Raw genomic sequence first — 22,452 nt, forward strand, 5'->3', positions numbered from 1 at the left:
ACAGAGGGCAAAGCAAAGTCACACCCCAAAATAAGTACAGTGAAAACGAAGCCTGGGAATCATTAATCACAAGGTCGAAGGCCTCATCACAAATACTCCTAACATATATGGCGATAAATAGTAGAGATACACTCAGGAAGGAACAACAACTATCACACACTGTTAAAGACATTAAAAAACAATTAAAGATAAAAGGAAAGGCAGGATTTTAAGAATCATAATCACAACGCACTCCCAAAGTGGTCAGCTGTGAAATTTTAGGCTCCTTTTGTAAGTTATTCCAGGAAACTGGGGCTAAAACTAACAATAAGAGGAAGAAATCACACCATTAAAGTGAAGTTATTTATATCAAATCAATTAAATATGCTTCATTGTCCACACTGGGAATTCCTATTGGGTAAAAGCACATCAGCAGCTGCAGAACATCCACAAATGCAGCTCTAGAACATTCTACATTGGATGTTAACTCAGTTTTGTGTGTCCTTGTGTCCTACTGTTTAGGTGTCTTCTCTGCCATGTGCTGCTCTCTAGTGTCCAACATTTATACAGTATGCAGCATGTTTAAGTTCATTTCATCAGCAATAAAAATACAAGTGCAGTTTAAGATGGAATTGGCAACTCCTTTACATGATTGTTTTCTGCTTTTCAGCCCAAATGTCACTTTAACGTGACTTTCTGTTGAAATAAATGTCTGGATCGTTTAGTTTTTACCTGCATGGGACTTAAATGGAATGGTGTGGCCTGAATATGTTAGCTGCAGGTTAGGAAATGGGGCCGAAAATAGTCATTCTCATAAAAATCCCCTAGAGGACAGCAGAGGACACTGAATAAGCCGCCCGTCTGGCACCACGTCTCTGCTCCTTACACACATCTGCTGTCAGGACTGTGGGAGGGTAAAACATGTAAAGAGTCATGCTTTACACTTTTCACTTTAACATGCATCGCAAATCCATATACATTTGCCCTTGTGCCATGAATAGCTCACATTAGTCCACGCACAGAGACCCAGAGCAGAGAGACCTCAAATGAGCAGCCTTGGACATGACGGCGTCCGTTCATTCAAACCCCATTTAAACTAGTGTCATCAAAGTTTACAGGCTGTGCAGCGTGCAGACTCTGGGCACTGCTTTATTCCCTTATATTTTCTTTATTTAAAAAAAAAAAGCACCGAAAACAATTGAGTTCATTGGCTTTTATGTATGAAATATAAAAACAAGGCAATTATGTGTATTTGTAAAATGTCTAAAACGGTTAAATCTGTTTTAAAAGAACTGCACATAAACTGTCACACTTGTACTGTCTGTAACAGCGGTTCCCAAAGACTGGGTCGGGGGCCCACACATGGGTCACGGGAGACCCAACTTTTTAGTTGACATCTATGTGAATATGCTTTAAATAACACGCATAGAATGGAAGTCATTGGTTGTAAATAAGTTGCATGAATTCGCTCGTGGCACGATTTATATTGTTATTAATTATTTGGTCCAGAAAATGTCAGAAAGTCTGTAAACGGTGATGTCCTCAAATGACAATTAATTTAGTAATTGGTTCATAATTGATTAATCGCGTTATTGTTTCACCCTAATGTATAGTAGGCTACTTTTAATGCGTGTGTGTTATTTATTTCTTATTTTATTGCATTGTACGGCTACCATTTGTGCTGCTGTGTCCGTTGGAATTACTTCTAAAAGTAGAAATCTAATTTATCTTATCTTATCTCATATACTACAGGGTCATCTTGTATCGTGTATATATCACTGGCTGTGTCGCATCAAACAGAGCATGATTCTAAATGACATTTTACATTTTGGACTTTACTTCTTCCTGTGGGAAAGCAAAACCAAACCTGCGCGTGACAGGTGTATCGGCAGCTGACAATGGCCAATCAGGAAACGACATAGGTTCATGAGTGAGTTTAGCCCCCAAAAAAATCTCCAAATCTCCTAGATGGCCACATTAATAGGTTGAACGAAGCGTCAGTCACACTAAAGAGGCGTGCGCAGAGCGCCTCCACTCCTCCTCTCTCCATCCCCACACACACTCCCTCCCTCCCTCCTCCCCCCCAAGCCACCGGAGCTGTGGCAGAGAGAGAGAGAGAGAGAGAGTGTGAGTAAATGGCACTGAGTGTCCGCGGTGGAAAGCGAACCTAAGCGCTGCTCCGGGAACCGATAAACAAACACAACAACAAACACCGCGCGGTGCGTAAAAAGCTCTCCAAGGCGCAGAAGAAGGCGAGAAGACTCCGACGTGTTTATTTCTTTTTTTATTATTATTATTTATTATTATTATTATTATTATTATTTTATTCGTGTGTGCGCGTGTGATTCAGGAGGATATCTTAATTGGACATGTGAGTTCTGGGAGTAAACAAGACAAGCAAGCCCCGGCTTTTTTTTTCAAAGATGAAGTTCCCGCTTACGTCCTCGCCACGCTGCTGTTGGTCGGATCGAGTGCGGCACAATCAGGTAAGTGTCGCTGCACTTTGGATAGAAGTCGGGGTGAAGTGACTCCCATTTACCTTCCCTTCCCTTCCCTCTGGTCTCCACACTCACAACTGTTGTGCCGTGGAATGACAGTGATGTGGACAATTGTGGCGGTTGCGGCTGCATCGCTGCTGCAAACTTGACAGAACTTCACATCCACAGCCACAGCTGAGGCTCTCACACACACACACACACACACACGCGCGCACACACCAGCAGCAGCAGCTGTAAACTGTGACATTGAGCCGCTTGTAAGAGCGTGCCAGGCGCTGCGTAAAAACCTCTCCAAACTCCCCTCTTCATCGTCCTCCTGACTCAGCTTTTTTACATTTAATCTCACCAGATGAACCAAAAAAAAAGAGTCCTGCATGTTGTTGATCTTACATTCAACATTACCATTAACATCAGCACTGTCTTTGTGAAATAATCCTCTGATATAAATCGACATTCCCACTGTTGCAGCCTAAATAGGAACGAATCCGCCACCGTTTTAATTTAATTCCCATAAGCGGACAATGATGGACCTATTTGTGCTAATTCATATGAATTGAGCTCTGTGGCAGCGGCGGAACAATCTTTTTCTCACAGTGTGTGTGTGTGTGTGTGTGTAAATAATTTAGATGGGGTGATACAGGCGGTGAGAAAACATCCCGCTCTCATCATTAGACCCCCTGGTGTCAACCCCTGGACGAAAATCACTTTAATGTCCCTGCAATATTTCTATAACGGCTTGTAAACTCACTTTCCAGTCAAGTTAATGATATTTTTATTTATGAGCTGCACAGTGCTGTGTGTAGTTCCCCTTGTGGCTTCCCTGTAGGATATTTGTTGATATCCTATGTGTGACATTTTCCTCATCCAGCAGAAACTCTTACTGGCTGTTTATTCAAGCACATAATTGTCCCTGGCTCTGACTCTTGAGGAATTTGTGCTATTCTTATTGTTCTATTAATTGTTTGTTTGTTGTAACTTTTACACTCAGCTTTGTCAGCAGTGCAGGCATTAATGTGCTTTGTGGTTGGAGTATCTGCTCCGGAATGAGATGCACTCGACTTATTTTGCACAGTGTGTCTCAGTTTAGGCTGAGGAGCAGTTGGCGATGCCAGAATCTCCTGCAACTGGTCAAGTAACAAAGAAAGAAAGAAAGAAAGAAAGAAAGAAATGGGAACGCGGGGAAGGTTTGTGGATTGATGTTCAGAGGTGAGCCTGGCCGTCATCCAACCGCTCGCAGACACAAATGGGATTCCAGGATGCTTTTGTTTCCAACTTCAAGGACATGGGTCGACTTTTGGCTCCGTCTCTGGGGGGGTTTCGTATCGAAGGTGGATCTGGAGACGCACACATATTTACAGTAGATGGAGTAAGATAGATAAAGTCCATAATAAACTGGTTTCTTCAACATTTACCCTAAAAAAAATCAATCTTTATTGGCCCGACATTGATTGTGGAACTTGTCGATATGGACTAATTTGGAAACGTTATATCACGATGGCTTTGAGCTCTAACCCAAACTATAGTATGTACTGATACCGAGGATTTTTCGTCTCATATAATCACTGCGTGTCTTTCTTTACTGCCTGTGCTTAGCGAAGCATTCATTGACTATTTGGGGGGTGTTTTGAATGGTATCTGACTTCCACTCCTCCTGATATGTGATGCAGTGCTTTTTGTCCAGTATCGGACCCATTTGGACCTGGTTTGGTGGTTATTCTGTTGTTGCTATTCCGTCCGTTTTGGATTGTTCTCTGTAAACTCCAGAGGTGGAGCGGTTGCGTGTACGACTCCCAGTGGATTGGCTCAGCCGTCTCAGAAACGCTCCGAGCAACAGCCCTTGACGTCACATTCAAAGTCACTTAAATCACCTTCCCAGTTTGAACTTCAGCAGCTCGTACTGACCATGTCTGCAGCGGCCAGTGAGTGTGTACTGTATATATGTACAAACACGCTGCCCTGGATGCTGCCTTTAACCCAGGAGTGGATGTATGCACAGACGGAGAGGTGACAGGCAGGATGAATGGAGGAGGAAAGTGACACCCTCGCTGGCTGCTCGTTTATTCTCCATGCATACGCTCACATCCAAGATATTTGTGATGCTAATTCCGTCCAAGAATCTGAGCTATGCCTCCTGGGAAGTTATGTGTGCGTGTGGACAGAGGTGATATTTGTGTGACCCTGACTGCCAGCTCTTGGGTCGCTCATCTCACTCGCAGCCCACCTCTGCACCGCAGCTGCACAAGCACCACCTATCTGTCCTGTCATTTGCGAGGCGACTGAATATCAGGCTGAAGTGAGTCAATGCTGGAGATGTTCGCTGTCTGTCAGCTCTCGCCGCGAGACTAATGTCTGCAGCTCTGCTGCCAGCGAGCTGTGAACGCTAAACTGTGTGTGTGTGTGGTACAGTAAAGCACGAGCACACGTGTGCCAAGCACGGAAACGTTGACACGGCGACGTTGATTGATGTTCGGCTGCGTCCTCGCCGAACGTTGGCACTGTGAGGGGATCTAAATGTGTTTGTGCAGAGGCACTGCCCTTTGGCGAGTCGTATTAATCTTCATTTTAGTTTGGAAATCACCCACAAACAAAACCGTTTCCAACTTCTGTATCGTCTGTCCTCTTTCATGTCTGGTTTAGCCGTTTAACTGCGATGAAGATCAGTGTCGATTCTTCACTTGTCGGGCAGGTTTTGATCATGAAGCAGAATCCCAGCTTCTGGAACTGTGAGGCCATCACTTCATCTCCTCCTGAGTAAGATCTAATGGCAGGACCTATTGATCAAGCTGCTTTCAGTGGAATCTCCTGGGCTTTCGGTTGCAACTGACATTGATTCATCTGGCCATTATCTCCTTATTTCATAATTTTGACGAAACGTGAAGAAAACTGAGACTTTTTATGTTTCCTCACAGTCAAATGTGATGACTCCCAAAAGTCCCACGTTTGTTCAAGCCAGAGAGACATAAATAAATCCTCACATTTGAAGCATTTGTGCAATTCCACTTGAAACACAATCAAGTATCAAAGTACATGCGATGAATTATTTGTTAATCAGTATGTGGCCGCAAATAACAGACTGGGTTTTAATATTTTTTTCTGGAGTTTGCAAATCTATCTCCCCTGAATTCCTCATGGCTCTTTAAAAGCTGAGTTTCAAAATGCTGGACCTTGATACCAACAACGTTTTGTGTTCAGTGATTCATTGTGGTTGTTGTTAAATTGTCATGGGAATAATACACAGCTTCCTGGGGGGTGCGTGTTTATAAGTCATTTTTGTTGTTTTTTCAAACCGCAGTAGGGATAATTGTGCATTTTATTTCCAAATTTCACAAATCAATTCAATTTAAAACACTTTTTGACTCAGATGTGTTTATAAAGTTGGTGAAAATGAAAGAAATTCTATGTTGTGCTGAAAATAACGTCCCAAATAAGATATTCTTGCACATTCTTATAGCCTCTGTTTAACATTGAAATGTAAAAAAAGCAGCCTAAATGCTTTGTGTTTAAATTTGGGAGTTGAAGGTGCTGCAAACAAGTGGAGATGTGTCGTCATGACGCGGCAAATGTCCAGAAATCTGATGTAGTTGCTCCTGATTCCATTTCTCTGCTTTTGATTTGCACCAAACACAGTTCCTCACAGACGATCTCACTGTTAAACAAAGCTCATTCAAGTCATTTCATCTCCTAAACATTTTAATCGCTGTGGCTCCTGAGTGTGTGTGTGACAAATGCTGCATTCCCACATGTATGTGTGTGTGTGTGTGTGTGTGTGTGTGTTTGGGTGACATTTACAGATGCGCTCTCCTGTGAAATGACCAGGGGAGAATAGGGGAGGGAGGGAGGCAGCAGAAGAGAAGAAAACCCGCTGAATGCCAGTATGAAATTACTGAGCCTTCATCACTTGGCACACACGCACAAATCTGGCCAGGGCACGGGCGGAAATGAGAATTTATTACAAGCTAATTAAGCCATTTTTTGATAGCATCAGTCTCAATTGCAAGCCCTTTATGTGACAGCATGAGCGATGAGGGGGTGGAGGTGGTGGTGCTGAAGGAATTCAATCTTGCACTAAACGAGTCAACATTGCTATCATCACTTGATATCTGCCAGGGTTTTTTTTTGCCCCGTGCCAGCAGGCCTCCGCTGGACATTAGTCAAAATATCCTCTGATGAGTTGACGTTGTCCAGTCCGTGCATTTTCCGGCATCTTGACAAAGCAAGGAGGATGGCGAGTGAAATATGGCTCGCACATAAGGCAAATAATTGCACTTGAGCGAGGGTGACATTGAGGTGTGGGCTGTTATTTGCTTCCTCTGTCATAGCCGGACAGTCTCCGGGGGCTCAGAGGGAAGCCTTTTACAAATGACTATGTGACGCGTGGGGGTGATGGAACGCTTTTCTAAGGCCTGAGACAGCAGTTACACCACCTCTCATGCTACTGAATCAGCACTAAGATTATTATCTGCACGGGACAAACAAAGAGGACACTGTGTTTTTTCAACTCCTCTGGGGGTTGAAAAAAAAAAACCCACCAAAAAAACGTTTCGTCTCCTACTCCATTCCCAGGCAGGCGTTCAAAAGTGATGCGGCGACTTCTTGTGGGAAGACTTTTTTTTTTTGTTCGCTGCACACACAATCTCTGTTCTTTGTGTTTACAAACAAACTGAATATTCACAGGCAGAATCACAATTGCACAGCATGGGGAAGGAACATGTCCAAGACTTGTGAGCATAACCGCAGCCCTTTCTCGGCCTCTGTCATTGTGGCACTTGTTGAATGAGGGACGGCTCATTCAGTTGCCACGAAGGCTGAGCAATATTTCAATAATAATATACTGCAGTATAACTTTCTTCAATGGCAATAAAGCAAAAGTTTAACTTGTAGACGTGAAATTACTTTGACCGTTTCCTCAGATGCATGAAACATTGTTTTCTGTCCCTAAAAGAAACATTTAAAATGGTTTATTCAGCAAAAATCAATTCTTAATCATCTGATATTTATTTGCGTAATTAAGAATACAGACTGATTTGAAATAGATTTATTGCAATAACCTTTTTTGGCCATGTTTATATTTGATTTTAGTGTCACTGTGATTGACAAAAACAGTCTTAGCCTAGCACTGGCTGTTGTCTGCTGCTAGCAAAGCTGTCTGAGCTGACTTCCTGTTCTCAGCAGCATAACGATAGTTTACCAACTAACCAAGTAAGCATTAAACATCAAGAAACCTGTGGCTTATTCATTAATACAAATATTATCAACACATTATCTGCACATACTGCAAGACGACACAGCTAATGTGGCCAGCCTAGCTAGCTAAATTAGCCTACGAGGCTAGTAACAGTTAGCCAGTGTTTCTCTAAGAATTAACAACCCAAAACACATGATTTTACCATTGTAAATGACTGTATGGCACTTTTTTTCTTTCTTTCTTCTTTTTACTTGAGTAACAAACAAAAACACAGTCTTGGCTGAGAAATACTGACACCTATTGGTGTTATGAAGTACTGTTCTCCAGGTGACAAAAGGGGGCAGCAATGTGTGAGATTTTTTCAGTATTTTCAAGCACTTTTAAATGATTTTTAAATTATGTTATTACAGCAGTAAAGATTGATGGCCTCGAGTCACTAAATAAACAAAATTGGAACCAACTTTGAATCATTCTGAGCACAACCGAACGGGTCCAGGGTGCCGCATTGTCATCCCCGAGGCTTCTTGCTTCCCGGCGCTGTGTTTGGCAGACTTTTGAGCCCCCATGCCATTTTCTTCAGCCTAATGATGAGCAGGGTTGGCTCTCAGTTGTGCCGCGGCGTCCGGTGCCAGCTCCTAGTGTTAGTTGGATTGTCCAGTTGGCCTGGCACAGATGTCTCCTTTCAGGAGGACGGAGCTCTCCCTCTCGCACACACACACACAGGAAACACAATGATGCACAGGCATTTAGTTAACACTACACATCACACGTCATGCTTACATTTGAACCCACTATTCTTGTCAGGACAGTGCATTGACTTTCATTCATTTAACCTAATCCCTAACCTTTAGTGTAACCACTTAATACCGAACCTTAATTTTAACCAAACCTTACTTTTTTTTTGATGTTTCTCTGAGTGTGTGTGTGTCTCTCTCTCTCTCTCTCTCTCTCTCTCTTTTACTCTCATACACACCGTTTGACCCAGGGGGAAACAAAGGACAGGAAAGATGGAGGACTCTTCCCCTCCTCCTCCTCCTCCTCTTCTGTTTCTTCTAGACCACTGGAGGGTTTGTTCAGGCTGCCACTTGTAATTCCACTCAGAGACAAATGCCTCCGTCCTGCGTCAGAGTGGCTTCCTCCACACACACACACACACAGTGATCCTGCCCAGCAGTGACATTACTTCAGAGGTTCTCTTCTTATTTAAGAAGCTTTCTTTTCTTTTTGACATTTGTTTTATTAGCTCTTTTCCTCCTCTGCTGCACTTCTCCCTTATCTCTGCTTCTCCCCTTGCCTCACACTCTCTCTCTCTCTCTCACCCTCACACACACACACTCCCCGTGTCTCATCCATTAACATCCCTCATTGTGTATCTGTTTTATTTCCCTGCCCCTGCTTTTCTTTCCTCTTTACTCAGCTTTTTATTTCCTCCCACTTGTCCTTCGCTCTCCCTCTACCTTCCTTCCTCCTTCTCCTCCTCCTGTCTTTCATTAGCCGCGTGTGCAAGGCTGCATGTCGCGGCCGGAGAATGCACCCTCCTTAATTACAACAACCAATTTAATTCAGGGACAGCATGTTTGTTGTGCCTCCCTCTTTGACCACTCCAACTGTCATAAACATGCTTACATGCGTGGATCTGTCACTACGGGGCATGTACATGCATCTTATCTTTAAGATGATTATAACTTACCGTGATTGGCAGCTCTGCTTGTTCTCATCATGCAGTAATGAAATAAATGCTAAATAACCATAGTCATTTTGGCTCTGTTTGTGTCTCCTGAGGGAAACATTTTGCTCTTTTTTTGTGTTTTTATAGAATTCCTGTAGGGATTTACAACATTATACAATGCTGATATGTTTAGTATATCTAGATTTATCATTTTGGGTGTGTTTCTTTAGTTTTTTTTTATACAAGTTTTGGCATTAGAGTCACATTGGCAGTGCTGTGCTCAGGCCCCAGGCCAATGCAGGAGGTGGAACAGTGTTCAACTCCCTTTGATTGGCAGCGCTCCTTTTAGCTACACAGGATCAAGCGGCTCTGACTCCATCCTTACAAGTCTTCTTCTTCTTTTTTTCATGTGTGTCTCCTTTGCCTTGTTTTTCTGTCCTGGCTCTCAGTGCAGCCCAAAAAAAAACAGTTTGTTGTACCTTGATAAAGACTCGTATTTTAATGGGAGTCTTTGAAAGGAGAGGTGATGACTGGCGTCTAATCCTGCAGGTTAACCACGATCTGTCAGTTTGTCTACCTCTCTCTCTCTCTCTCACACGGAAGTCTTCTGCATCACATTTGCATTTTTGTCATAAAAAAAATAGAAATCCACGTTATGAATGTTTTAATGAGTGTACTCTCTGTCTCTGTGTGGGTGCAGTCACCGCCTGGTGCATTGTGTGTGTATGTGTGCGAGCTAATCCCCGTTAAGATATTCACAGCAGCTAATCTGTTTAATTACACTACAAATTAAGGATATTTACTGTTCCAAGACTTTCATGCAACACCAGCCTTAATCAGAGCCTTAATCTGTCTGGCACTGTGTGAGTGTGTGTGTGTGTGTGAGACATTGATACTCTCTGCTCAGCCATGTGTGCCTCAGTGTCTATCAAGCTCTGTATACTCCCCCCCCCTAATTCTTTCCCTGAATATTTGCCCGCAACGGAAACGAGAGGAAAGAAAACAAGAGATTATTGTTGTCCTGTTTTTCTCTCCAGTTGTCATGATGGAGAAAGACTTCATTTGCGGGGATTAAAATGTAATATCAGTCACATGTTGCCACGCGGTGTTTAAAAAAAACAATTGAGCCGGGATCCACCGGAGCGTCGTGTTCCTCGCCTCGGATCCATGTTAACAGCTAATTCTACAAGATTAGAAGCGTGTTCCAAACACGGGAAACCTGCTGTGTGTTGTTGTCGAGGGCAGAGCGAGCGAAAGTCGACGATTGCCTATGTGGCCGTGCATATGTCGTTTGGGATTATGTTCCTGACACTTGTCAGTTCCCGCGGGAGCTTTTTTGTTTATGGTGATGGTAAAATACTGTTATTTGCTAAAAAATAATGATATTAATAACATTTAAAATACAACAAAAATAAATACCTTTTTCTTCTACTCTTATAAGTATTACTTTTAGGAGAGGGGAGAGCATAATTACACCTATGTAAAACACATGAAACTTAACACGCCTGTTGTTTTTTAACACTCTGTCAGCTTCTTTCAGTTTGGTACTTTCAAATTAATATACATTAACTTAAGATATGGAATAAAGTTTGACATTTTTTGTGAAAAAACAAACAAACAAACAATTATACCAAAGCAAAACACAACCTGTTGACTTCTTGCTGCCAGCACTGGTCCATGGCATGTTGATTTGGAACCTCTCTGCAATAAAGAAACAACTCAACATTGTTTTATTTCTGTATAATTAGATCCTGCATAATTATAATTGATTTTTTGTTTTTGTTTTGTTTGTTTAATATTGCTTTTACAACAGTCTTTGACTCTACGCTCTCGCTGTGTCCCATTTAAGCGTCTGGATCCTCCGGAAATGTCATTTAAATGCGTCCCAGTTCAAACGGTCTCCGTCGACTCGTATTAGTATGTACGTTAAACGTTTGATTTGTATTAAAACCCGTACCTTTATTGATGTAATTAAAAAGCAGCTGGCAGGGACTATGGAATTAGATTTGAGTCAGTATTTTCAAACAACACTTTTTTGAGAAGCAAATAAAATTAATTATTCAAAAATATTGGATTTTATTCTTTGAAAATACACTTGTTCTTGTTGTGCTCCGTGATTTGTGAGCATCCAACTGTTCCTTATTGCCTCCATCCCTGAGGACGAACTCGGGCCAAGTTCAGCAGTGGGTGAACGGGAGGAAGATACTGTTCAGTTTCTTTAATTATGTTAACATAACTCTGGAAAACAAATAAATGTCCAACAAACAACTTTTTACATGATTTCAAATCTACACATATTTGGACGTAACGTGACGGACACAGGAAACAAAGTTCACCCCATAGACGTTTATCAGACAGACCACACATTGATTTACCTCCGCCGTCTCTCTGGATCTGTGGGGATCGGGTAAAATACTCTCCCGTTACCCTCTCTGCGATTGTTTTGGCGTCCCGGGCCACAGCATCCATCCACCATCTTCACTTTTATGATGAAAAGAGCTGAGCAAAGAGATGAGTTTGCTGACATACTGCCTGATTGATGTGCTGTCTGTGTGTACGTCCATGGGATGAAGCTGAAACTGTGACTGTTAATGACATAAAGGACATATTTTGTTCTTCAAAACACTGTATTATTATATTATTTCACTAAATTCCTACACACTCCTATAAGTAGAGGTGAGGCGCTTGCATTTGCAATGCTGTGAAGCCAGATGGTTAGCATCCATCCATCCATATGAGAACATAAATGTGTTTACTTGTGGTCAGAGTAGCTTGGTGTGAGTATTTCAGCCTGAGGATAAATGTCAAATGGACTAATATGAGTTGTTCCTGTTATGGGTTGTGTATTTTTTAGGTCCATGTGTGTTTCGTGAAGTCAAATCTATTACACGTGCGGCACAATCGTGCACGGTCGTGTGTACAGCGTTCGTAAAGCCATGCATATCCGATTCGAGTTGTTCGTGCGTTGTCCTTCTTTTAAACGGCCTCTCCTGCGAGTGGTGACCTGTAATAAATGAGTGGGCGCGGGAAAGTGGCAGCCATGACAGCTGACTGGGGAGGGAGGGAATAGAGGGAAGGCAGGTAGAAGTGTGTGTGTGTGTGTGGAGGGAAGAGACAAAGCCAGACAAAGTGGATGTAAAAGAGATGGAAAGTCTCTAAGGATAGATAAGGGGTGAGCATGAGAGGAGGACAATGGAGAGAGAGAGAAAGGCGATAGTGAGGGATTGTGGGTCATTCAGTGGGGAACAATACCTCGATCAGAGGTGGAGACTCTGTTTCTGGCGACACTTGTTCTTCTTATCATCCTCACACACCCCCACACCCCCCGTCTTTTTGTCTTTGTTTTTCCGGAGTCACCTTGCAGTCCAGGAGGAAGGCGATGGCTCCTTCAGCTTCAGCTTTAAAGGAGCATAAAACTCACGACGGAGGAGAAAAAAAATGTGTCAGAGAGTGGAAAGAAGGTCGGCCACCTTCTCAGAGCGTTGTTTGAGTCATTTGTTTGTGCATGTCCGTGTGTCCATTTGTTAGTTTGTGCGCACCTGAGAGGCAAAAATCAGACACACAGGCACACGTTCAGTATCGCTCTCGGCAAGGTGAGAGTGAGCCGACCGTGGGTCCTTCACAAGACGGGAGAGTACAAGGAAGATGGAGCGGGAGAAAGCATAAGAAGTGGTCTAATTTCTGCTCTGTGTGTGTCTGTGTGTGTGTGTGTGTGTGTGTCCAGCAGAGGTTAAGGTGTAGTGAGGGCGACAGTGTGTTGTCTCTGAGGAGTAGAGCTATCACCGCCACTGAACGGTCCAATTAATCAACCTGCGCCACACAGGCACTCGCCGTGTGTGGTTTGCAATTGTGCGTTTGTCAAGTGTCTGTTGTGTGACTGGGAAGTGTGTCAAGATCTATATTTGCAACTGTGGGGTGCACCATCTCTCTCTCTCTCTCTCTATCACACACACACACACACACACTTGTGCGTGTCTTAGGGCTGAGGACAAAGTGAACAATGAATGAGCTAGAGAAGCGTGACCTATACATTAAATTGTGTCCGTTGGAAAAATCAATCTCCGTGTCATCGAGTGTCCCAAAGTTGTTGGGGCCCCATTGTCCGTGTTGTCACATCAGGATGAATACATTACAGTGGAGGAGTGTTTGCTGTAAACAGTCGGTCACAAAACTGTGTTGCCTGTTTCCGACTCAGACAAATGAGGCAAAGTTGAATTCAATTTAAACTTTTGTCACATCTAAGCAAAAATGACTTTGCAAAGTAAATAAAAGTGAAAATTGGCAACTTCTGGATCTGAATCAGGTGTTGAGTGCAAACACGGACAGGAAGGTGGCTGAATATCAAACAACGCGCTATCAAAGTTGAACAAAAGTTGTTTACTTTCCCATAGAAATGCTTAAAACACTACAAAACCCCTCAGTGTTCCTTCACTCCAGGTTCATTTTAAAGCCAGTAAATTCTACAGCGGCTGCATGGACTCATGTGTTTTTCTGCAGATAAGCACTGAGAGAAAAAAAGAGAAAAGAAAAAAACACAGTGAGGAGGCGAGGAGAGGAGACAGACGAGTATGAAAGACGGACAGAGAGACATTCAGAATGGCTGAGATAAATACACGGGCGGAGGGAGGCTGAAATGCACGTGGTCTCATCGTCCGGCGGTTTCCCCCCGACACCGCGTCACGCTGCTGCCCTCCGAGAACCCGTGTTCTGCTTGAAAAATGAAATTCTCAAAAGGCTTTCACTCGGCAGAAATCATGTCTCAACCGCGGGGCAGCGGGGCACGCAAACAGGTTCACTCACAAAAACCCGGTGTTGTGGTCTGTCACAGCTTTTCGTGCCGGGTTATTGAGAGCTTTTAGAGGTTTTTCCGGTCGAGGAAACCACTGTAAATCCAATTAGGTAAAAAAAGACGGCAGAGGAAAAAGAGTCAGGCATAGAGAGATGTATGTCAAATGTTGGCCCTCTGGCTCAACTTCAATACTCTTTTCCTTTTAAAAGGGCCCTTAAGGCCAAAGTGAGTGATGAAAACGGCAGAAAATGTTTTTATAGGGATGCACCAGTTTATCAGTTGATATTGAAATCGGTACATCCTGCACATATGATGACATTGATTGATACAGATGCAGATGTTTTGCCTGGAAAACCCTTGTAGTCGGTTGTTGAATAATGGCGTGTTTCCACTGGCTTCCACTAGCGTAGTACCTGGTACCAGGTACTTTTTTAGTGCCTGGTACTGCCGGCCACTGCTTGGTCAGCATGCCGTCACAGGAAGAGACGTCCTACACAGAAATCAAGCCGAACAATGCCAAACTGTAGATCAGTTAAAACTACTTAACAATCCCAGAAATTGTGGCTTAATCTCTAACAATTGCCAAGGAAATTTCTAAAATCTCAACATTGAACAGAGGAGTCTGGTGTATTTAGGGACAACACCGTGGATTGCGAGCGGCGAGCTGCATAAACCCTGCCACGGTGTCAGACGGAGTCTGTGCTCCGGAGACGTCCGACACGAGAATCAAGCCGAACAGTGCCGAACTGCAGATCAGTTAAAACTACTTAACAATCCTAATAATGTGGCTTAATCTCCAATAATTACCAGGGAAATGTCTAAAATCTCGATATTGAACAGAGGAGTCTGGTGTATTTACTGGCTTCACAAACTCAGCTGCTGTATTTCAGTCTGTGGAGTCTGTGCTCTGGTCGTGGAGGAAGTACCGAACAAATATTTTTAATGAACTGATTCTAATGATTCAGTGACACTGAAAACAAGTGCTTTACAAGTCATTGTATTGGTGTGTGTCGCGTGTATCGCGTTGAGTTGTTACTTCTTTTGTAGTGGAGATCCTGACACAGTGTCAGTAGTTGGTTGCTCAATAAATTGCAAAGTCATTTAAATTGGGGCTAAATCTGGCTCATTTGGTTTCACAGAGTCTTTTAATAGTTGTTTTCTGTTGTTTTTCATGCCATCGCTAATCAGCAATTATCAATTAATATCAGCCGATACCAGTAGGTGGTTTAAACGTCCCAACGATGAATCGGTCGACCTTGTAAAAAAAGCTGTTGTGCTGCTATATGGATATGAAGTATGAAGCAGTAGTCATTTAATCATACATTGGACTTTATTGGCAAACAAAGTCGCTGTGATTCCTGGAGCTCGGCGCATGAGATTCTATCCAAGCTATACTTCACTCACAGTAAATGTCATGGAGTCTGCGAGTGTGGGGCTGCAGCTAAAACAGCTTTTTTTTTTCCTCCCTGTCCTTTTTAAGTGAAGATGAGATAGTGAGAGAGCAACAGAGTTGTTGTCATGCCAGACTGAGAAGATGCACACACACACACACACACACACACACACACACACACAAACACCGTCAGTGAGCACAGAGAGGGAAAACTGTACTGACATGAAATAACAGGAAGATTTGTGCAGATTGTATGAAACACTTTCATTTCATCATTTCCCTCCCTTTGCTGAGAGTTTTCATTTCCTTTTAGGGAGGTAATATCTACCTGCAGGACATGTGACGCGAGCGCACGGCACAGTGAGCAGCACACACAGAGGAAGTTGGGGAGGGAGCGACACAGAGATGATGTGGATAAGAGGCAGGAGGAGACGGAGACAACGAACATGACGCGCGTTCCTCCAGAGTAAATGAACATTCAAAGGCAAAAATGTGGGCAGAAGATGCAGGGGGGGGGGGGGGGGGGGGGGGGTGGGTAAAAGCAGAGGTGAGAGGAAAGGAAACAGTTGTAGGCCTGTGGGCTGCACAGACTGACAGAGGAGGAAGTGTGGCTATTTGCCTTTTCTTCCTCTTCCACCATCTGCCCCTGCGATTCTTTCATTTACTTAATTAGAGCGCTGCGTCTCAGAATGCCGCTGCTAATGTCATCGCCTTTGCACGTGTGTGTGTGTGCGTGTGCCTCAGGCATGTTTGTATGGGTTAGGGTTGGGTGTTCGGAGGGCTAACCCAAGGCGGGTTCTGTTCAGACCGGGAAAAAGCAGGTGATTTCAGCAGCTGCTACGGTAAACAGAGTCTTTCCAAGTGGTTAAGAAAGGAGCAGTGACCTGTGTTGTGGACTGAACATCCAATTGCAGCTTTTTCCCCCTCATCTCCTCGTCTAAGCTTTTATTATTACTCATCGGGAGCTCCTCTGTAATCATAAACTCTTACTTAAAGGCCCAGTGTGTGACATTCAGGATTTTCTCAGCAGAAAATAATGTGTTTGTACAAGTGTATAATTGCTTTGCAAAACAAACGGCGTTAGCTTTTCATATCCTTTAAATAAGACATTTATGTGTATCGCATCCCTACATTTGATCAAGAAATGTCACGTGTGGCGTGAACTACGCGTGTGTTTGTTGTTACTTCCTGATGCTTCGACTACTCTCATCTCGCGAAATGACACGATATTGTTCTTGTTCTAAGTGGGAAGCGGTGGCTGTACCTGAACCGGCTAACTTGTGTCTCGTCCTGTTTGTTGTCTCGTCCGCGCTGGGTTACACTGGCATGATTAGATCGCAGTAGGCGTACGCGACACGTTACAGCAAGGAAACCGGCACACTATTGACACTGACACGCAAAATTGAGTGCTATAATTTGCGTGCGTTACACAAAAAAACTTAGCAGGCGTTACGCAAAAAAATTTAGCGGGCCGTTACGCTAAAAAATAAGATGGCGTTACGCTAAAAAATTAGATGGCGTTATGCAAAAATGTTTAGGACCGTTATGCAAAAATTGAGCGGCCATTATGCTAAAATTAGATGGCGTTATGCTAAAAATGAGATGGCCGCAAAAAATTTAGTGGACCATTACGCTAAAAATTGAGCGGGCCGTTACGCTAAAAAAATGAGATGGCCGTTACGCAAAAAAATTTAGCGGACCGTTACGCAAAAAAATTTAGCGGACCGTTACGCTAAAAAATTGAGCTGGCCATTACGCTAAAAAGGTGAGCGGGAATAATTTCTTTAAAATGTGTGTTTTATTTTATCTCGTCAAGCGTTTCCCCTGTCATCATGCGGCCGATGCCTAACGCGGCTTCTCGCTCCAAATCCGGATCAGAACAGCCCATAGAAGCCGCCTCACAGAGGAAATAGTGACAAGGTCGCTGAGGAGCAAGTTGTCACAAAAACTGGGACAATTCTGATTTCACAGAAGCAGCTGAACACTTCCCGTCAATGACACGCAAGCTTAACATAAATGGAGAATCGTGACATTTGGACCCAGCCGTGTATTTTCATACGTTACAATTATTTCCCTTATTTATTTCATTTAGCTAATTATGTATTTCTGGTTAATTCAGCAGGGCATTCATTGTTTATTTCTCATTTAGTTTATAATAATTATATTTATAATAATTATAGTTTATAATTGGATTTTTGCCTGCTCAGTTTTTAAGTTTGTTTTCCAGAATTCATTGAAAACTTGTTAAATCTTTTTTTTGTCCGGCATCAAATAAGCATAACCAAAATTTTGAAATATTATGGGCCACATTGACCATCAAAATTATTTTCTAGCATAAACTCTGAGCCTGAGTGCAAATGGAGGGTTGGGGGCATCTCAGCGTTACATGAAAATTACATATTGGACCTAAATGACTTTTTGAATACACACTTGTCTTGAGCTATTTTCATGCTCTGTGACAGCAGAGCTATTTTACGCTGCTTGACGGCTCTCCGTCGCGACCCGAGCTAATGCATTTCCAGCTAATAGCTTTTGTGGTTCATTCGGGGCAAGGTGACTTCCCCGTTGCCTTCAAATGACGAGTTAATGAACAAAAATATACACAATTACACTAATAAAGGAGAGCAATGACAATAAACCTGCATTGCAGGTATAGGAAATGAGGGATAGAGGACACTGAGTATTTGATATTTAATCAAAGGCCAGCATCTGCCTGATAAAATGGCAAAGCATTATATCTTACCTCACACGGAACAGTTGGAGGTGGCTCAGACTTTTTACTCTGTGTTTTGGCATTTCATATACACAAAGTGTGGGTTAGGTCACAGTCGCCATGTAATGTCGCCAACAAGGCTCTGTACTTTATAGCAATTACATCGCCACCTGTTGACTTGCGTTTGACAGCACTTAACAGTGGGTTTCTTGTGTTTTCATGTGGAGAAATGTAATTTCATAGCTCACATGATCACTCCAGAGTGAGCGGGAGTGCATTCCTAACTCGCATTCCAAGTCATATGACTTTGGTGTGGTGTGTCTCTGTTGACAGCCAGTGATTCCGTGATTTTCACCTGATTCGGTATCGATATTGGCGTGAACGGGATTATTTTTAGTTAAAGTGACGTCATCGCCGGTAGTCGTACGTGCTGCAGCCTGAGATTTGAGATCCTAATCAAGCTTGAGCACTTGTTTAGAGGAGTGATGTGTGTCTAACAGGAGTGGCAGTGCAGACACGCTTGGACTGGCATGAGATGGACAGACTGTGAGCTGTCACTCACTCCTCTCTTCCCTCATATTTTCTGAATCCTGTCTTCTGGCAGATATCAGCTCCTGCATCTCTCCATCTAATTTTCTCTCCCTGGGAGGTTTTGACTGGCATGAGAAGGGGGAAAAAAAAGAGAGAGGGAGAGAGAAGGGAAAAGTCAGCAAATGCTGAAAGCTGACGCAGAGTTCTGAGTCTGTTTCTCGTGCTCTGTTGCCGCTTTGCACCGCGGCACTTCTGCGTCTTTGTTATGTGACATCAAAAATGATAAGGAAAACCACGTTTATGCTCCTCTCCCCCACACAAACAAACAAGTCCACCTCTCAGCCGGCGGAGAACTTCCACCACTCATTCAAGGCAAAAAAAACTAAAAGGGAAATAAGTCAAATGCAACATTATGAGGGTGTTAATTTTCTGCCACACAAACAAACTTAATGAGAGACATTTATCACCTCAAAGAGCCACCACGGTTTGTTTACTGCCGCATTTCCCCGCAGCTTTATGCTCCTGCTAAAAGAAGCAAAAAGACTAAAAAAAAAGTGGCGACAGTTCTCTATCTGGAGCGACGTGCTCTCGTCATGCTGAGAAGAAATCTGCTGTAGTTAAAACACAGGAGAAAGGTAAGCACTGATGAAGCTTTGTTGGGAGCGACGGCGAAGCAAGGAGCCGGTTTTATCAGTGGGAGGGCCGCAGTAATCGACTACAGTCCCTGACAAAAGTCTTGTCGCCTGGGTACAAGTTGACCTTAAGTGCCCCTTAAATATATGTCTAATCAATTTTTTTTTACAAGAAATGGCTAATTTTAATCCCAACAGTTTTTGAAGTAATGTTTTGGTGCCAAATGAAACTTCTGAAAAGCATTCTAACGTTCACAGCTTGGTAAAGCCCACTGAGTCAGTTTTTGCAAAGACAAAAGTCTTGTCGCCTTGTCATATGATGCACCCAATCCTAGATTACAGCCTCTCCTGTGATCAATAATTGATCAATCAATTAGCGGGTGTGTATAAAAAGAACCCCATCACACCAGACATTCACTTCAACTGCAACTTGACCTCTGACAACATGCCTAAGATTCACCCTGAGACCAAAGCGTTGATTATCAAGAGGCTGAAGACCAGATCCACTGCTGAGGTGGCTGACACCTTCAATGTGTCTCAGCGTCAAATACAAAGTGTAAGAAAAAGATTAGAAGAGACTGGAGATGTTTTTGACAAGCCCAGGTCCGGCAGACCCTGCAAGACAACTGCTCGAAAATCCAAGGCCAGCCCCTTTTCCACTGCAGCAGAGCTTCACCAGGCCTGGTCACTTAAAGTCCCCATGTCAACCAGAACAGTTCGTAGAATTCTGTCTCGAAATGGCCTCTGTGCCCAGAAACCAGCACTTAACAAAAGGCAATTAAAAAAACGTGTGGCATTTGCCAAGGCCCACAGCCTGCTAAAAGGATGGACGCTGGAAAAGTGGCAGAAGGTGGATTTCTCAGATGAATCTTCGGTTGAATTACATCACAGCCGCCGTAAATATTGCAGGAGACCTAGTAGAGCCCGCATAGATCCGAGATTCACCCAGAAAACAGTTAAGTTTGGTGGTGGAAAAATCATGGTCTGGGGTTACATCCAGTAAAGGGGTGTGTGAGAGATTTGCAGGGTGGAAGGCAATATCAATAGCCTAAAATTTCAAGAAGTATTAGCTACCTCTTACATTCCCAAACATAAAAGGGGTCAAATTTTGCAGCAGGATGGTGCTCCATCGCATACTTCCACCTCTACGTCAAAGTTCCTCAAGGCGATGAAGATCAAGGTGCTCCAGGACTGGCCAGCCCAGTCACCAGACATGAACATCATTGAGCATGTCTGGGGTAGAATGAAAGAGGAAGCATGGAAGACAATACCAAAGAATCTTGATGAACTCTGGGAGGCATGTAAGACTGCTTTCTTTGCTATTCCTGATGACTTGCATGAATCATTATCGAACCGCATGGATGCAGTCCTTCAAGCTCATGGAAGTCATACAAGATATTAAATATGGATCTCACAGCACCACTGCTTAATTTGCTGATGTTATGCAGCATATTTTTGTATTTGAAGTAAATTATTTGTTACATTTTCACATTACTCTCTGTAGGCGACAAAACTTTTGTCTTGCCAAAATCTGACCTTTCTGTGTTCATTAAATGATCAATCTTTCTTCAGTGAAGCAAATTTATTTTAGTATATTGAACATGATTTGGGAGGGTTTTAGCTTTCATATGAGCCATTTCTAAAACCAATGGATTAATTTAAAGGTAGGTTATGAGCTGTTTTTTCTACAAAATGGATAAGTGACAAGACTTTTGTCAGGCACTGTATAAAGAGGGGTGGGGGGTAGTTATCAAGACAGCTTTGGAGATTTCGCAGAAAACCTGCAGCAAGTGCGTGAAACAGAGAGAGAAGGAGATTACGGAAAACAGTAAAAGTGGAAGATAACGCCACGGCATTCCTGTTTAAAAGTGATTGTTGCTTTGAGAGTAAACGCAGAGTCATTCATTATTTTTGGCATATGGTGTTTGATCGCAGAAATTCAGACTTTTGTAGATGAAATCAAAGTCATTTTTTTCACCCCTCCCTCTTGTTTTAAGAGCTCTCCCTGGAGTGTTGAAAAAAAGACTTTTTATGCACTTGGTTTTCTTTATCTGGTGCCGTGGAACAGTGTGCCTGATTAATGAGCCAAACGTTTGGTTTAATAGTGAGAAAACGGCGTAAGATAAAACTCATAAAGGAATACGCGGTTCGAGTCGATCCAAAAAAAACAAAAATGCATCAAAACATCCTCAAAGAAACTTTAATGCTTTTACGATTGATTCGTCTATCACCTCATTTGTAATTTGAGTCCTCGTTTGATCTAGAATGGTGGTTCTCAAACTTTTCATAGCAAGTACCACGTGAGAAAACATTTAGCTCTCAAAGTATCACCATTATCACCAACGTTTAAATACAGTGGCGAGGACAGGAAGCAGATTTATTCTCAATAAGATCATTTGCTCGTCATCTTCCCCTTCAAACACCGTTATAGCAAAAAATTAGATTAAGATGGAGTGGGAGATAAGGTTGACACTAGTTATTATTATTTTTTGGTTTCATTTTCGGCTCCTCTCCATGATCACATACCGTGGTGTATATACTAGTAGAACAGTATTTCTGATTTTCTTCCAAGTACCAAAGTCCAGTTTGAGAAGCGTGGACCTATAAATTGTCAGATAATCAAGTAAAGGCAAGTAGAGCTGAAAGAATTACTCAATTAAACAATTACTAATTGGTTTGAAGCTTTTTTTTCATGTTTAAAACAAGATTTCTTATTGTTTCAGCTTCTTAAATGTGACTATTTCATTACACATACAGTACATAGAAACAACTCAAGACTGGAAAAAGTTTATATATGTGTACATATATATTCATTGTATTTATATATATGTATATATATATATATATATTTATTGTATTTTTATATATATATACACACATATAAATACAGACCATTTACATAATGTATGTAAACACAAGATGAAACAAATAGCAGCAAACTAGCATTAAACTATACTGACAAATAAAACACACCGCTCATTTGTCTGCGTGTGCCTGTATAATTAGCATCTGTGCTTTTTTTTTATGTAATGTTATTACTTTTAACAGCGCACCTGTCTGTTC

The 22,452-nt window shown here is 42.5% G+C and overlaps 1 protein-coding gene across 1 annotated transcript in view; it reads left to right on the forward strand.

The window, feature by feature from the left end:
- The first annotated feature begins 1,905 nt into the window (after positions 1-1,905).
- Positions 1,906-22,452, forward strand: part of LOC122765406 (receptor tyrosine-protein kinase erbB-4-like) — a 253,999-nt gene continuing 233,452 nt past the window's right edge. The window contains exons 1-2 of the mRNA XM_044019642.1: positions 1,906-1,909; positions 2,403-2,465. Coding sequence (XP_043875577.1) covers positions 1,906-1,909; positions 2,403-2,465 — 67 coding nt within the window. The remainder of the gene's footprint in view (positions 1,910-2,402; positions 2,466-22,452) is intronic.

This window comes from Solea senegalensis, linkage group LG2 (assembly GCF_019176455.1).
Source record: "Solea senegalensis isolate Sse05_10M linkage group LG2, IFAPA_SoseM_1, whole genome shotgun sequence".
Lineage (NCBI taxonomy): Eukaryota > Metazoa > Chordata > Actinopteri > Pleuronectiformes > Soleidae > Solea > Solea senegalensis.